The 17,527-nt window shown below is 52.3% G+C and overlaps 1 protein-coding gene across 1 annotated transcript in view; it reads left to right on the top strand.

The window, feature by feature from the left end:
* DAAM1 (dishevelled associated activator of morphogenesis 1) overlaps positions 1-17,527 on the top strand; it is a 98,292-nt gene that overhangs the window by 56,317 nt on the left and 24,448 nt on the right. The window contains 13 exon segments of the mRNA XM_049828646.1: positions 7,872-7,943; positions 10,591-10,685; positions 12,523-12,856; positions 13,325-13,435; positions 13,554-13,657; positions 14,091-14,157; positions 14,505-14,622; positions 14,747-14,885; positions 15,370-15,428; positions 15,767-15,954; positions 16,275-16,448; positions 16,450-16,584; positions 16,702-16,809. Of these exon segments, the coding sequence (XP_049684603.1) occupies positions 7,872-7,943; positions 10,591-10,685; positions 12,523-12,856; positions 13,325-13,435; positions 13,554-13,657; positions 14,091-14,157; positions 14,505-14,622; positions 14,747-14,885; positions 15,370-15,428; positions 15,767-15,954; positions 16,275-16,448; positions 16,450-16,584; positions 16,702-16,809 (1,704 nt within the window).

Genomic DNA, 17,527 nt, shown 5'->3' with positions numbered 1-17,527 from the left:
TCATCCCAAAATATTTCACTCCCTGCTGGCCCCGCTCTCCAGGAGACGATATTGCTCGGAAGCGCGGGGAGGAAGCAGGAGGGTTTCCAGCTTTAGCGTTTCTTTGGCTGCGGATTTGCTTCAGTGAAAGAGGGTGACTCAGGATGGCCTTTCTCAGGAGGCCGTGCTCCAAAGGGAGTTAATAATTAACACTTTGCACTTAGTCTGCAGCACCTCTTAATTGCGGGAGGTTTGCCTCCTGCCAGCCAATGTACATAATGTTAAGCTGTTAAAGCAGCTCGCTGGGTGATTTTTTATGAGCCTCAAAATATGGGTGGATACAGGGGTGTTCAGGCAGAAGCTCAGCATAAACAACCAGGTGAAAGGGATTGGCAGTGAAAACCAGCTCAGGCAAAGGCAGGGTCTGACTCTGCCCCACTCCCTTTTGATTCAGCTGAGCTCTCTGAGCATCTGTAAAGCTGGGGTAGGACAAAAATGACCAGGGATACCAAGCAATGCTGTACTCTTTAAGCTTGTGTTGAAAACCCGTTGGCATCGCTAATGCTGGGTGCGTAAAATTTCCTCAGGCATCAGGTATAAAACCAAGCTCCCTTTGCATTAGGAGAAGGCAGCCGTGGTGCTTTTGCAGGGGAGAATGGGGAAAAATGTGGTAAATGGGGAAATGAGTGATGGCTTTCCAATAATACTGTATTTCCCAGCCAGACAGCTTCTTTCCTCTCTGACTGCGCCTTCCACCCACTCCCTCCAGAGAGCTTTGCTTTTTCCAGCTCACTCTTCTACTTTTCCTGCTCAGTCCTGCAGCTCATTCACGGGGCTTGTGTTGCTGCTTCCTTCATTTAAAAAACCATCAATTTATTGGGTTTTTTTCCTGCAGTAGCAGAACTAAGAGCAAAAGCTGACAAAGATGGCATGCAAAGGGAGGAGGAAAAAATACCTCGGCATTTTGCAGTGCTCCTGGGTCACCTGGGATGGATGAGAAGTGTTTCATGGCCCCTGAGCATCCAGATATACCTGTGGTTATTGCAGCAGCAGGTTGAAATATCATCTCAGGTGTCATTTTCTCAGGCTGACTGAGAGAAACGATCTGTTTGCATGGCTGGGGGTATTTTTCAATAGGAAATGTTTATAGTTTTTATCTTTAAAGGTAATTCCCTTTTTAGTTCCAATCACAACACACTTTTGTTTAAGCAAGGTTTTTCTCTGTCTCTGGCCAAAAAATGCATCTGTTAGCAATCTTTTTGGATTTTAAAGCGAAGCTTTTCAAACAATGAACCAGCTGACTACGAAAGGCATCTGGTCATGCTATATTTGCTTATGGGGAGCATAATTTTTAAACCCTGGGAAAAGCGTACAAGGGCATGTGTGTATTTGTAGAGCAGAGGGTATAGCAAGTGTTAGCATACATAAAACCAGTGGTCTGGGATGGGGGGGCTCGAACCCCGAGATCCCAACTCGGGGGGGATCTGATGAAGTTACAGCCCTTTGCAGCATTGTTCCATGGGGAAGGGGCTTTAGTTCTGTCATTTAGGTTTTGTTGCAGGGGTACCTGGGTGGGCCAAGCGGCTGGAGGGACAAGGAAGACCCGGAGGGCTACAGTGGGCCAAAACCTCCGCCAGCACACACCTGGCAACAGCTCGGCCATGTCGGCAGAGCTGGGCTGGATTTAAACCTCTCGTGCAGGCTGCAGACCTGTCGGTTTTAAAACCCATCCGCACCACTCTGCTTCTTTTTTGACCTTGCAAACAGCATCCAGGTGGATTATCCATGGCAGAAAGGGAAGGGGGGTTGTCCGAAACATGGTGGGCTGCCAGCTGCGGCCAGCTTTCCCTTGCTTGGCTGTTATGGAGCAGCAAGGAGGGGTGGGGAACCCTGTGCAAAATGAAGATGCAATTGGGAGGATGCATAAAAACGAAGGCGTTTGCTTCTGTTTTTACAGCAGATGCCAACTGAAGAGGGTTTTGTTTTTAACCCCTTGCTGTGACTTTCCTGGTGTGAAGTTCTCCTGAGGCAGACCAGCCTTGCAGGTGATGCCAAGAGGGAGGTGAACCATCAAAGTCATGAGCGTTGTCGCTAAAGTGCTCTCCAGTGTTTGCTTGGAGCTGGTTGCTGCAAGCCAGCCCTTTCCTTCTAACTTGGTTTCACCTTGAAGGATCTAACCTGGTGTGTTGGACATCAGGTGGGTGGGGAACCTGGCTGGCCACCCTCCAGGGCTCAGTTACCCAAAGCAGCTCCAGATCCATCACCACCACCATGAGCTGCAAGTGTGGGAAGGAGGCTGCTGGATCAGAGAGAGACATCTCCTGCAGGCTGGGCATCTAAAAGGTGTCACCAGAAGCTTGATTTAGAAGCCAAGCAGCCCTAACGAAGCACTGAGGAGCTTCACAGGTGCCTTTCTCCCCACCGCCATGGGGTCATGCTGCAAGCAGGAGGGTACATTACTCCCAATGTGTTCCTGCAGGTCAGAGCAGCAGGAGCTGGTGGAGACGCACCTTCCAGGTGTAAATAACAGTGCCCAAACAGGGCTGAGACCGGCCCGCAAACTACTTTCAAACCACCGCTGTCGAGCCACCACCTCCTCTGTGCTGCTGCCCAGTGTCCCAAGGATGGTCACTGGGATGAGCAAGGGCAATTCTGGCTGTGGGAGCTGCTGGCACCCCGAGGGGGAGGCATGCCGGCTGTGGAAGTGTGGGGCTTGTCACCAAGACGTGGCAGGACCGCGGAGCGTGAAATCTTCCCGGGAGGAGCAAAGGGATGGCTGAAGCTGGCGGGTCGGTGACCTTTGCTTAGAAGAGCTCCCACTAATGAGGTGCCTTGCCTGGGTGCTGCTTTCCCCACAGCACCCAGTGCTGACGGAGGGGATGGAGCTTGTTCATAGGGTTCACGCCACAACAACCCCCCCACCACTGCCACCACGGAGCAAAACAGCCGAGCAGCAGCATCCGTCAGCCCCATGCACGGAGCCTGGGGGCGAAGGGGCAGCGGAGGTGAGGAGAAGGCACAGCAGTGCCGGGGCCACCGCTGATGCGATTTGTATTTTTGCCAGGTCCCTGAAAGGAAGAAGTGGATGTTGGGAGGAGCGGGTGGGAAATGAAGGAGGGGACAGGGCAAAGATTGCCCTTGCTTGCCCGGCTTTGGCGTTTCCTAATTTTTGCAGCAGAGCACGTGTGTCAATCAGGGCCGTTTCCTGGAGGACAGCGAGGGATGTTGGTGCAAATGTTACAGATGAGAAGGGATGCCGGTCCCTGCACAATTACAGCCATCAGCTTGCCTCTAAAAGAGCAGCTCGTAGTAAGCCACAGCATGCTATCAGGCTGTCAGCGGGGTTCGGATCAGCCCTCGCTTCTGTGCTTCTTGAGAACAAAGCGAACACAGCGAAGAGCTAAACACAGCCCAGAGAAGAAGAAATTGGGAAATGTTTGTGTCCCTGGTGCCAGACAGGCGGGATGTGATGGAGCATCCTGGAGAGCTGACGTTGGCGGTACTCAGCTCCATGTCTGGGGATCCCTTGTCAAAGGCAGGCAGCAAAACTCACATCCCCAAAACCCACCCTGGGTGCTGGGAAACCATTTTACAAATTCACCCTTTCAACCCGTGGTGCCCGGAGAGGTTCCTCTCTTCTCCTGCCTCTGAGCAAAGCCTTGTGAGTCACTTCCCTCCAGGCTTGTCGCTTTGTCGGGAGATTTCTTTACCACCACCAAATGCGCTAAAGGACACTTATCGGTGTGCTGTAGACCATTAGCCGCAGTAATTACCACTGAGCAATGTCCTGCAGTGAGCTGAGGGAAGCCCGTGCCCTGATCTTTGCCGGCTTTATTGTGCAGTCCCCCTTTGCCTGGGAAGCTGCTTTCTGATGAGCCTGCCCTGCTGCTCATCTGAATTAATGAGGTTCTGCTGCACTTAATTGAGAGTGCTCTCTAAATTGGGGGTTTCGGGGAGGAAATGCAAGAGCCCGAGGGAGCCGAGCAAAGGGAAATATTTATAATGCAGCATGTTAATTATAAATGAGCAGTTTAGCCAATTTTGTTGTTCAGCCTCCCTCCGCCCCCTGGAGACCTTTATTTTTTTGCTCCACTGCTTCTTTTCAGCCCTAAATGAGCAGCAGGTCCGGATCCCTGCTCGCCTCACAGGTGTTCGCACCACGTGGGAAGGTCCTGGGATATGGGATGAGCTGGCCTCGCTGCCTTCCCACCCCATTCCTCAGCATGGATCTCGCTCCCTGCGCAAATCTGCTGGCTGGGTGCATCTGCACAGCTCTTGGTGCTGTGCCATGGTGGGGACCTTGCCACCCTTCCCATTGGTGTCGCTGCTGGGAGTGCTGGTGGGAGAGGGATGCTCCTTATAAGAGGTGCTGGTGGTACCCCTGGGAGATGGGAAGGACCTCCAGTGACGTCTCCAGGAGGTCACAGGAGCTGGTCCTTTTTTGGACCATGTTCAAGGCACACGTGGGTACCCCAGCTCTGCCATCCCCCAGGGCACCGTTTGCATGCCAGCCTCTAAAGCAGGGCAGGAAAGCTGGGAAAATCACAGGCTTTGCCCACAGGCTTTGCAGGGTTTGTGCAGAGCCTTCCCGCAGCAGAGCGTAGGATTGCTTGGAGGGCTGACTTGGCAGATGTGCACGGGGCTCGTGGCTCCCCAGCATCCCTCCCTTCTTCTTAAGTACCTCCGTCATGTTTACGTGCTCTCTTTCTGGTGCATTTAGACATCGTGCTGGGTGCGGCTGTGCTTTTGCACGCTGGAGCAGACAGGAGTGTCCTTTAGAAAGGCGTGCGATGTGAGCTGAGAAACCAGAAAGACCTGGCTGCCTGTGTCAGGTGGGATCATCACCAAGCAGGAAGGTGGCCCGAGCCTCACGCCAGCCGCTTGGCATCACTGAGGAACCATGGGGTCATCCAACAGGACGGGTGGGCAACACTGAATTGGGCTAGCACCAAGAAACTGCCCTTTGGTTGTGGGAAAACAATGCAAGCGATGCTCTGCAGATTGAACCTGCCGTCGGGTACAGCCTGACCCCACATCCCCGTGTCCCCGTGGTGGTTGGCCATGGGCAGTTCTCCCATATCCTGCTCCCATCTCGCTCCCGGGAACTGGTGGTCCCGCCTGGGTTAAACTGTTGGCTCTAACCCACATGTTGCAGAAATGATGTGTGTTTCTCTGGGGTGACAAATACTTTGCAAAATACGACAGTTCACGTTTCTCGCCCAGCTCAGGAGAAGCAGAAGACCTTTCTTTGGCTTTGCGAGGGGTGGTGATACAATTTATGCCTTTTCATTCGACTCATAAATATGAATTACACCCCTGTTTCTCAAGCCCCCTGACGCTTTCTCCGTGCTCCCGAGCATCTTTCTGACAACCTGGATGTCTTTTGGCAGGCTGTATGTGAGCGGACATGCCAGCTGCCAGGATTCCTGCAGGCACGGCAGATGTTCCTCTGCACAATCCAGCAGTGGGAAGCTCTGAGCGACCAGACAGATGCAAGTGGCTGTCCTCTTCCCAGCCCCTTGGGAAGGTGTTGGGTTTCCCCCACTGTGGCAGAAACCTCCCCCTGGCCATGGCTTTGGGTGGCCAGACTCGATGCTGGCAGGTGACAGTCCCTGCGTGTGGTCCCAGACGTGGCCAGAAATGTGGCAGGAGGGCAGCTGGATGGTCCCTGGGTTATTTGGAGAGGTTACTTCACTGAGTCGATTTGCCAGTGGATGGTGAGAGGTCTCTGCACCTCCGTCCTCTTGCCTTTGCTGCAGGCAAGTTTTCAGGAGAGGGGAAAGCAAAGAGAAGCCAGCACATCCCATTTTTCCTGGCTGCGAGAAGACCAAAGGCATCCCTGTCCCTCCCCATCAGGCTGGGTGTTGCACACTCAGCCAGCAGATGAGCATTTCTCTTTTTTTTTAAGCACTATTTGGTCAGGATGGGGCTGGTTTTATCTGTTGCTGGCGAAAACTAGTTGTCAGAGCATGACTATGAATGGTCCTCCATCCATGCAGAGGCAGGCGGTGGGACCTCCTTCAGGTTTATTAGGTTTGGCACTAGTAGGACAGATTTTGGTGTTGTTTTTCTAACATCTCAGAAAAATTCTCGCTCTCTGCTGATTCCCACTTGGGTAAAAAAAAATGAAATGTGGAGGGCAGGCGAATCAAGTGTTTCATTCAAAACCTCGGTTCTTGGCAGGAGAAGAAGGGGAGAACAACCCAAAGTATTAACACAGAGGGCAGGGAGGGCTGAATGCAGTCTTCTTGCTCAGGAAAGTTATTTTATTTGCTTTAAACTTGACCAGATCTATAGAAGATTAAAAAAACCTGAGGCTTGCGGATGTGCATCTGTCAGCGGGCAGCCTGCCCAAGGGCATGGGCAGCCAGCAGGGAGAGCTGCTCGGGATGATCTGGTTACTGCCAGACTGGATCACAGCCGCCTGGAAAGGACTGGAGGTGGCCACAAGGGTGGACGAGCAGCTTCTCTTGGCCCTCAGCATGTCACAGAAGATTCCAGATGGTTTGCCAGGTCCCTTGTTGCTCCCAAACTTCTTTCGTCCCCATCCCAGAGCCAGGCACAGCGAAGGGTCAGGTCTGCGGGATGGGCTGCACTCCCTGGGGGGGAACTGGGTCCCGTCTAAATTACCTATCGCTGACTCCGTGTTTTCTCATCTTGGCAAGCTGTGGCTTGGAAAGTTTGGATGCACGAACATTTCCCGCGTATGCCTCTTGAACTGGAGTAAATATTTGGGACTGTGCTCCTTGGGCTTGCTGAAATCAGCTGGAGGATCGGTAATTGTCTCCATGCACGGACGTGGGAGCAGAGGAGTAGGTTGTCCAGCTCCCACCGTCGCAGGCGATTGCAGTGTAGGATGACCTTTGCAAACATCTCTTAAAGTGAGGGAGTGGGGAAAAGCTATGCAGCAAGTTGGGCTGTGAACTGAAGATGGTTAGTGAGGGAAGGTGCCTGGGATTTGTGTAGCATCAGTTGACTCTACAGCCTAGATATGTGTGGCATTTCTGCTGTGAATCCTTTTTCTTCTTTTGGTATAAGTTTTTAGAGGAAAATTCGGGGGGGGGGGGGGGGAAGGGTTGATTTTGAAGTATTCCCTCAAAATCTGCATACTTGCTCCAAGCAGTCCCTGGGGACATGCAGCATAATTTATCCGAGCTGGGGTCAGAGGTCCTTCAGTCATGTCCTACAAGAACATGGTAGAACCTGAAAACTCCTTGTGAGTCCCACCAGATGCAGGGCATCATAGACGGGGATGATGAAATGAGGCTGTGCATCATTCAGTGTCATAGATCATGGGCCCAGGGGTGACATCCTTTAACGGGGGATGTTGCCAAGTGCATGTTCCCTCCTAACAACTGATGAAGCTCCCGGAGGAGTTGTCTGTTATGCCTGGAGTCTCTCTCAGGATGTTGGTAAATCATGGTCCTGCTCCAAGAGTGGAGCCTAGTTCATGTCACATTTATTCACTCTTCATTACTTGTAAAAGACTCTTGGGTTTTTCCCCAAAGCACATTCATCAAGGCTGTGCAGCCAAAACTTCAAGGGCACTGTAGAGTCGGTATAAGAGAAATCTGAATGTAAAATTTCACTGTGGTTTCTCCGAAGCTGATAATCACAAGACTGATGCGTTATCATTGGGGCAGAGTTTGGTCACAGGCAGATGGTGTAACATAGATCGTATATAAAATATGCTAGTTCAGTAAATCAGGTAACGTTCCCATGGCTGGAGCTGTCAGTGGTGAGCCCAGAATGTAGAAAGTCACGCTTATATTGATGTAAAGTAATGCAAGAGCTCACGGGCGCTTCAGAGGTGGTTGGTCATGAAGGGCAGGGGATGTTAACACTATTTCTACTAATCTGCTGCCTTTGTTTCACTTTTTTCCCCTCCCCAGGACCAGGAAGAAAATAAAGGAGCCACCAGCTGGCCAGAGTTTTATATTGATCAGCTGAATTCAATGGCTGCTGTAAGTATTTCCCCAATGCTGTGGTGCTTGCGAACCCCGTCTGGGGCAGCAGCGCAGTGGTGGCAGTCGGCAGCACAGCCAGCGTTGTGCCCGAGAGGGTGACAAAGTTGTGACCTGGCTGTTTTCAGCCTTTCGGGTCTGCAGGTCTCTCAATAATTTGGAGTTGGCAGTAGCTTGCAATCTGTCCTAGCAGTTCAGAAACCTCTGATGTAAGGATTTAAGGATATCTGCACTTAGACCAACAGATACAGCTGGAAAACAGAGGCATTTTCTATGGCAGGAAGGACATTTCATCTTGTCCCAGGCTGGGAGGCTGCAAGACGGATGGCAAACAGCAGCTCTCTGTATAAAACCACCAGGCTGGTTTTTAAAGACCCCGTTTGATTGTGCAATGCTGCTGGGGCACCAAGCTGCTGTGGTTGCTTTGAAGCTGATAGCTCCTGTGCTTTTTCGTGGATGCCTGCTACCACCTTGCACCTGAGACAGCCTTCTGTGCTGGGCGGCCACAGTGAAACACGACGCTGCTGGTTGTCCGTCCCCCGAGGGACGTGTTTAGATGTAATTTTATGAAATGCTTTCTTGCCAGGTGGGACAGAAATAGCACTCTTTTCCTAAGCACTCTTTTCTGTAGGAAATACAGTTTATTTCCTGCAAGGCTGCACAGTTCAGAGCTCCTCCATCCTCACTCCTGCTTTCAGAATGAGAAGGTGCCGAGGTTTGTGGCCACTGCACTAGAGATGGGAGCAGCATGGAAAACGAAAAAGAAAAGCATAATTTTTCTTTTTTTCCCCCCTGTGTTTGCCCTGCTGTCATGGGGCCAGGGTGACGGGGAAGGTAGGGCTGGGTGGGGGAGTGGGGACAGAGGGGTGAAGCAGAGGGCTGCGAGCCAGGAGGGAGCGTTCTGCTCCCCTCCGGGAAGGCAGGGATGCCCAGGGCTGGCCGTGTGCTGCCGGCTGGTCGAAGCCCTGAGCCCGAGCAGAGCTTGTGATCAAAGCCTGCCAGATGCCTGGAGGGTGGCTTTGATCTCCCTGACACGCTGCCGAAGAGGAGCTGGGTTAAATGCGGGTGTCAGCGCAGCTCTTTACATCTGCTGGGACCCTTTCTCCCTCCTTTGCTTAAGCCTCGGCTGGCGCTGGCAGGGCTCACCCTGACACCTCGGAGGGCCCAGCACCGTCGGATGGTGCAGGACGTACCCAGGGTGTTGCTTTAGCTCTGGCCTTGGTTGCATGAGTTGGGGTGAGCAAGCCATACCCCGTGCACGCCTGGGGCTGCAGGGGCTACTCGGGTAAAGCCGCAGGAGCCAAGGTCCCGACCGCCAGTGCCAGCTTGATAGCAAAATCCAGTGTGGGAGATGCCAAGGGCATCCCGTGCACACAGCCACTGTCCCCAACAGTGGGGATGTATGTTAGGGGGTTGCACTGGGAGACCTGGGAGCGACAGGGTGGGCAGGACCCACCTGCTGACCCCGAGGGTGGCTGCAGCATCGCATCCCCTCCAGGCTGCAGGGCGTCCCCTGAGCCCCCCACCTCCTCTGCGGGGGCACATGGGTACCTGTTGGGATGCATGGGTGCCAGGGCAGGCTAAAGAACCCTTCTTTCTCCCCTACGCCAATTTAGCACCTTCCCTCTGTGGACCCCCAATTAGTATTGGCTTAGCCCCCCGCATCCCAGCCCTGGAAATGCATCGAGATTCACGTCACCCCGCTGTCACCTGCGGCGTCTCTGAGCAGGGTTCAGCCAGACACTTTCTTATGGGATACTGTGATGCGCTAATTTACCTCTTTCTTTTACAAAGTGTGTTTCCTGGAGGGTCAGGGGCTGGAGGGGACATGCCAGGATTTACATCCAGAGCCCATGAGCTGGGAAGCTCCTTGCCTGAATTGCAGCCTTTCCCTCTCTCTTCTCTGAGTCTGAGGGATGCAGGGGGACAGTCATGAGCATCCTCCCAACGTGGGCTTGTCTGGATGAGTTGCAGGTCAGGAATTTGGGGTGACACCACTCCTGCCTCCAGGGCATTAACTCTGGAACTTAATGATCACGCAGGACAATGCTAAGTGTGTCCTTTTGAGGTGGTGATCCAGCTGTCCCGGTTGTCTCAGGGCAGTGAAGCCCAGCATCTTGCCAGGGCTTGCTGGGGGGCGAGGACTGGTTTGAGGAAGAGGGCACTGGTTTGGGTTGCTGCGGCCTCACTCAGCACCGGCCGATGTTTGTTTCCTGCTGCTTTGAAACAAAACCCAAGTGGCTGGGGAGATGCAAGGCCATCAGCAACGCTGCTCCAAAGCCACTGTGGGTTGAGGTGTAGCTGCCTTGTGATGCCCCAAACACTCGCAGCTTAATTTTACCATGTGCTAGTGAGTTGTCTGGGTGCTGGCAGGCAGCGTCTTCAGCCTAAAGCGACGCGTTCACCCTGCTGTCCCCAGTCCAGGCCATCTCCTTGCAGGCCACGGGAGTTTTTCCAAACTGCCCCTTTTCCCAAGTCTGCGATTGCCATAAGGATCTAGACTTTTAGACTTCCAGAGTTGGTTTAGGGTCCCAGCTCCGTCCCCACGGCTTGGCACGGCATGGCAAGGTGGCGGGTGCTCCCACTCCTCGGGCACAAGCTTCCCAGGGAAACCTCCCCTCTTAAATCTGCCTTTCTCTTTTCACAGAGGAAATCGCTGATCGCTTTGGAAAAAGAAGATGAGGAGGAGAGAAATAAAACAATTGAAAGTTTGAAGACTGCACTGCGGACGAAACCAATGAGGCAATTCCCTTCCATTCCTAGCTTTGTCGCCGCGGACATGGGTCTTGATTCCTGACCCTTGGTGGAGGGGGGGTTAAATAGAAATATAAATGGGTCCTGCTCAGGATGAGGGAGGCAAGGACCCTGAAACGCCAATTGCTTTTTTCCATTCACTTCTTGTCATTTTGTTCCTTTTCCTCGGTCCTTTTAGTGGCTGAGAGCCACCAGGACCTTCACATCTGTTCAGGGGAATCAGGTGACTTCTTTTTATTTTTCAAATTTGCTTTTGTTCTCATTGGAACAGAATGTAAAAATTCCTTCTAGATTGAATTTAAAAAACAAAAATATCCAATTTTTGTTGGTCAACCAGGCCCTTTGTTTCAACTTCAACTTCTCTTGCACTTTTTAAAGGAATAAAATCACATGAGTCTTCAGGCTTTTATGAAGAGAAAAAAAAGTGTTGCTAGGAGGTTTTGATGGGGAGGATAAAGAAAGGGTGGGACTCTTTCTGAATGTCTGTAGTTTTTCCTAAATTCAGTTTCTCTGGAGTCTGCATGCACACATCTGCAAAACCTTTAAGATGCCTCAGGTCAACATTTTCTGATGGGAAAATGTTTCTTGACCCGGTCTGGTTATGGAAGAAACAGCTATTGCTTGTAATTGCATTCCCCTCTTCGGTTTCTCTTTTGCAATGGTTCTGGTGATGGTACTTGGTAAGAAATTCCCAGGGTCGAGGGCGAGCACCCAATTTCCATGGAACCTGGGCATGTTGGGTGCTGGCTCCCCACAGTCCCCTGGGAGCAGGGCTGTTACCCAGCCATGAAACTTTGCAAAGTCCTTAAAAGTAGTTTGTGAGTCTGTCTCACTGGAAGTCAGAAGGATCCAGCAGGCTTTATAGACAATTTTACCTGTTGGACCTGCTTTTGCTCCCAGGGAAGTGAACATCAAATTTCCTATTGACTTTGGCTGGAAGAAGAGCAGGCTTTGAAGCAGAGAAATCAGTTTTCCCCGAGCCTGCAATTACCCCTTTTGTTGCTGCGCATCAGCATGGCTTGTTTCGAATTAAAATCATCCCAGTGCTGGGATGTTCTTGGCTCATTTGCTTTCCGAGCCCGTGCCTTTTGCCAAACCAGAATACACCCATGCCTGGATGGCATCGGGCAGGGAGGTCCTAAAATGCCTGAGCAGCGTGCAGTGTTATGTCTGCCTGCTCTAGCGAATCTGCCTGGGGCACTGCCATGCATTTGCTGCCTGCTTTCTATTTAGCGGTGTTACAAGTCATCATAAAAATCAGAAATCCCTTAAAATTGGTGAGATGTACCTAAGGGAGGAGAAGGGTGTGGGTGGTGAGGCAGGAGAGGCAGCAGAAAGGCTGACAGGCGTCATGGTCATGGGCTCGGCTGACATTGGGGTGTCTGTGGGTGACAAGGAGGTGTCTCCAGCACTTGGGAGTTTCTTCCAGTCCTGTGCAAAAGTGGTCCCAAGCGAGTGAGATTTAAGACTCAGGTTGGGGACTGGGAAGGTTTTGCAGCAGCGTGGCTGCAAACTCCTAACCTCCACCTTGGGGCTTGTGCTGATGGCTGGGTTAGCTGGTCCTCTTCCAAATATCCTACCTCTGCACAACCTTGTGCAGATGATGGCTGGTTGCCTGTGCTACCGGGCACTGATTAAATCGATTTTTGCAATCCCATCCCTGTCTCTGGGCTGTAGGAGTCCTGCAGGCTTTTTGCTATCCAAAGTCCAGGAAAAAATATATAAGAAGGTCCTGGGTTTACCACAACAGACAAGTTAGCCCTGTTTGAGGGTAAAAGGGTCCTTTAGCATTTGGTGTTAAAGCTAAAAACCCTCTTTCTAACAGGTTTGTAACCCGGTTCATCGACCTGGATGGCTTGTCGTGTATTCTGAACTTTCTCAAAAGCATGGACTATGAGACGGCAGAGTCTCGAATACATACCTCGCTCATTGGATGTATAAAAGCACTAATGAACAACTCCCTGGGCCGGGCTCACGTCCTGGCCCATTCGGAGAGTATTAACGTAATCGCTCAGAGTCTGAGCACAGAGAATATTAAGACGAAGGTGGCAGTGCTGGAAATCATGGGCGCTGTGTGCCTGGTTCCCGGGGGCCACAAAAAGGTACTGGAGGCAATGCTGCACTACCAGAAATACGCCAGCGAACGGACTCGTTTTCAGGTAGGTGGGTCTCAACTTGCCCCTCGGCTCCTGAAATTCGGCATTCTTGCCCCTTCTTCCTCCTTGATACCTAAATGCTGCTTGCAAATGATTTATTATGGCCGTTTGCAACTTAGATACTCTGGGAATTCCCCCAGAACCATGTCTGATGAGATCTGCAGCTGAGCAAAGAGTGAGGAACCAGTTATTTAAGGCAACACACCCCCCCAAAAAAAATTCTTGCTTGTGCAGGGTCGCTGGGATCACGGCTCTGCAAGGCTGCAGCACATCTGGATGGGCTGATGTTAGCCGAAACGGGTGCTGGGGTGAGCTGCATTACAGCAGGCAGCAGCTGATGATCCATCGCCAGCAGGTTGCTGCAGGGGCTGTAGGAGCATCACGAGGAGTTGGTCCTGCACGCGTCCCCTGACTGTTTCTGCAGCATTGGGGCTGTCACTGGGTGTTTAACTGACATTGCGTGTTTGGCAGACGCTGATCAATGACTTGGACAAGAGCACGGGGCGGTATCGGGATGAAGTGAGCCTCAAGACAGCCATCATGTCCTTCATCAACGCAGTCCTGAGCCAAGGGGCAGGCGTGGTGAGCGCTGGGGCTCTTGGAGAGGGAGGTGTTTTGGTGGGTTTGGGGTGGTTTTATTTTAATAAGCTTGCTGAGGTTGTGCATCTTGTTGTGTTGACCCCACAACTGTCACTTGCAGGAAAGCCTGGATTTCAGACTCCATCTGAGATATGAATTTCTTATGCTTGGGATCCAGCCAGTCATTGATAAACTAAGAGAGCATGAAAATTCAACCCTCGACCGGTGAGTAGTGACCCCCAGCCCACTGGGGTTTTTTGCCCTTGCCTTGCACCCTCCCTTTCTGGTTTCTGGACTTGGCCTTTGGGGAAAACATGTGGGTCTAGATTTACCCCTCTTGAGGAAATTCTTTGTTGTCACCAGAGAGGGAGGGGAAAGCCCCAGCATGGTTTTGCTGCGCTCTAACTTAGGGTTGAGCTGGGAAGGATGTGCCGTCGGGGACCTGGGGGATGCTGCCAGCCGTCCTCCTCCTCTTCTTGTCCCAAAAGGCTCCTCGGACAGGCTGTAGTGACTTGGGAGCTCAAGACTGAAGATCCGGTTGATGTTTCAAGCCTTGCTTGTCTCTGGGCTGCTGCCAGACTGGCTGCCTGCAATTTACTAATTCTCACATCCGTATCTGCTTTTAACAGTCTCTTTTTTTTCCCCTTTCTTTCCTCAGGCACTTAGATTTTTTTGAAATGCTTAGAAATGAAGACGAACTGGAATTTGCCAAAAGATTTGAGCTGGTGAGTACAAATGTTGCTGATGCAAACACCGGCACTCAATGTCACGGTTCCTTTTAAAACCACCTATGTGGCCTGGGACAAAGCACGGTCTTTTGGATAAAATTTGGAGCTTGGGAAATCTGTCTCCTGTTGCCCTGCTCTGTTGCAGCCTCCATCCTACAGCCTGCTTCATCCCTTTTCTCCTCTGGCTGCCGACCAGCGCTGTTTGCCCCCGTCAGGACAGCGGGGCTTATGTGTCCATCAGGTGTGGGGTGGGGATGGCTCGTGGGGTTTGGAGCTCACACTCGGGAAACAGGAGGTGCCGTCACTGGTCCGATGGCCTGACCCCGCTTCGCTGCTATCCACAGGTCCACATCGACACCAAAAGCGCGACTCAGATGTTTGAGCTGACGAGGAAGAGGCTGACACACACCGAGGCATACCCGCACTTTATGTCTATTCTCCACCACTGTCTCCAAATGCCTTGTGAGTCCTGGGGGAAGCGAGGAAACCCACAGCTGCCGGGGGCTTGGCAGCCCACGTCTCCTCCCCAGGGGCACCAGCGACGTCCCTGCTGCTCCCCTTACTCCCTCCCCTCCTTCCCCGACAGATAAAAGAAGCGGCAACACTGTCCAGTACTGGCTGCTGCTTGACAGGATCGTGCAGCAGATCGTCATCCAGAGTGACAAAGGGCAGGACCCCGACGCCACTCCCCTGGAAAACTTCAATATCAAAAATGTTGTCCGAATGTAAGTGCTCGCCCGCCTTTCCCGGGGCTGGCTGCTGAGCAGCACCAACACGGGCCGCCGTGGCTTTGCTGCCTCCTGCTCTGGGAGGCGAGAGAGCCAGGGATGGGGGTTATCCCTGCCGGGTTGGCATCACTTTGACCTCTTAAGCACAATGTACAGGTGAATTAAGCTCAGCCTCTGTGTCTTCAGTGAGCTGTTTCCCCCAACCGCTGCTGTCGCTGTTCCTTACTCATCACTTACTGTCACCCGCTGATGTTTCTGCTCCTCGGTCGGACAAGCCAGCACCCCTGGAGGTGTTGAGACAGCACTGTATCCCAGACTGCAAAACCCTGCTGGGGGGAGGCAGAGCAGAGGTGTTAGAAATACCAGTTTGGGAGCCTTAAATCCCACTGCCCAGGCTTGCTCAGTTGTGTTTCTTGCTGGTGATGGTCGCTTGTTTACTGTGGTAGGGTTATCTCACATGCTACATGTCTTTTCCTTTTAGGTTAGTCAATGAAAATGAAGTGAAGCAGTGGAAAGAGCAAGCAGAAAAAATGCGAAAAGGTGAGTGACGGAGAGATATATGGCGTTAACTTTAACCTTAGCGCACACGGTAAGCTAAACAGATAACATATACATGTATTTAGCTGGATGGATTCTGCGGGCCTTATTGAGTGGCCGAGATAATGTCACGCTATGGGGCTTACAAGGGAAATGGGCAAAAGAGATATTCATTTTTTCATGGGGAGGCCCTGGCTAGGGTATTAAGGCCCAGCACATGCTCCCTTGTCTTAACTGCACAGGTTCTCTGCAGGGCAGCGCGGGGGTTAGTCCCCCACGAGCTGCCATTTACCAGAAGGGAGTGTTTGTAACCCAAAAGTGCTCTCATGGGGCTGTTTCAGAGCACAGCGAGCTTCAGCAGAAGCTGGAGAAGAAGGAGCGGGAGTGCGATGCCAAAGCCCAGGAGAAGGAAGAAATGATGCAGACGCTGAACAAGATGAAGGAGAAGCTGGAAAAGGAGTCCAGCGAGCACAAGCAGGTCAAGCAGCAGGTGGCAGATCTCACGGCGCAGCTCCACGAGATGAGCAGGGTGAGGCCCCAAACCTCCTCTATACTGTGGCCCAGTCCCAAACCCCCTGCAAAAACCATGGGGTGATTTCTGGAGGCTGAGCTGTACAGGGGGCTGAGAAAGGTACTTGTTGGGAGGGCCACCAAGATGTCCGTCCCTGGTGATGGGGTGAGTTTGCCTCTCCAGCTGCATCAGACCTCAGTCAGGAGTGCTAAAGCCTTTGAGTGCTTCCTATGCTGGTTAAATTTTGGCCAAAAAAATTAAAAATGGGCATGGGGGTGTTTCTTGGGTTGTGTCCCCCAGCTCCCTATGACCAGTCCCCCTTCCTCTTTCTCTCCCAGAGGGCGATCTGTGCTGCCGGCCCCGGAGGACCTCCCTTGCCACCAGGAGCTCCTGGTGGCCCTTTACCTTCTCCAGCTCCCGGATCCCTTCTTCCCCCTCCACCACCACCGCCGCCCCCAGGGGGATGTCCCCCACCACCTCCCCCACCACCCCCACCTCCAGGTGGTCCCCCACCCCCCCCCCGGCCCCCCACCCCTGGATGGGGTGATGCCTCCCCCCGGAGCACCTCTGGGCTTGGCCCTCAAGAAGAAGAGCATCCCACAGCCGACAAACGCCCTCAAGTCCTTCAACTGGTCCAAGCTGCCAGAGGTAAGCCTGGAAATAATTTGGGCAGGGAAACCCCGGAGTGTGCTGGACGGCCACCCGGTGATGTAAGGGCAGGTGGGCAGGGGACCCCCAACCTGCAATGCTCCTGCTGTCTTGCAGAACAAGCTGGCAGGCACCGTGTGGACCGACATAGATGACGCAAAAGTGTTCAAAATCCTGGATCTCGAAGACCTGGAAAGGACATTCTCCGCCTACCAAAGACAGCAGGTAACGGCTGGACCGGGGCGCACGCGGGGATCTGGGCAAGGTGCCGCTGTTACGAGGTTGCGCGGTCCCACTTGTGGTCTCAAAACACATCTCCCATCATTATTTCATACCAACACCGTGTCTGGCAGATTGACTTGATCTGCTTTATCCTCTCATCCGTATGCCAGTGCCTTTTGCATTGAAGTGGCCGTTCACAGCTCAGAGTGCCTGAGTTCGCCCCTGCCCACACACCTGACCACGTGTGTCATGAAGATGGATTACAGAAGAAAACAAACAAAAAAAAAGAGACAGGGAATGTATGAAAATAGCCCCCAGATGTGACCACGGTTGGGTAATATTTTTGGATCGCTCTTAACAGCAACTGCTTCGTGTCTCCGTATTGGGTGGAAAATTTCTATCCCTCTCTGGCCAAGAAGGACTAAGTTTTGCCCACATCTACCATGGGTGGATCTCTTCTTTTATTTTTGTAGTGAGCCCAGAGCAAAATGTGAGCTTTGAACAAAAAAGCAAATCCCAAACCAAAATAATGACACTGCAGGCAAAAGTCTCTGCTTTTTAATCTCCTGCTCAAGCAATATGGCCCCACTTTGGAAGGCATCAAAGCCCACGAAGAGAATTAGACACTTGTTTTACCCCAGGCAGGACCACAATGGGCAAAAGCAATTTTTTTTGAGAAGGCAGGAGAAAAAGCAAGGAGAGAGGCTGAAAAAGTCACGTT

Source organism: Accipiter gentilis, chromosome 25 (assembly GCF_929443795.1).
Source record: "Accipiter gentilis chromosome 25, bAccGen1.1, whole genome shotgun sequence".
Lineage (NCBI taxonomy): Eukaryota > Metazoa > Chordata > Aves > Accipitriformes > Accipitridae > Astur > Astur gentilis.
Note: the sequence above shows the minus strand (reverse complement) of the source record. Positions and strands in the feature narration are given on the sequence as shown.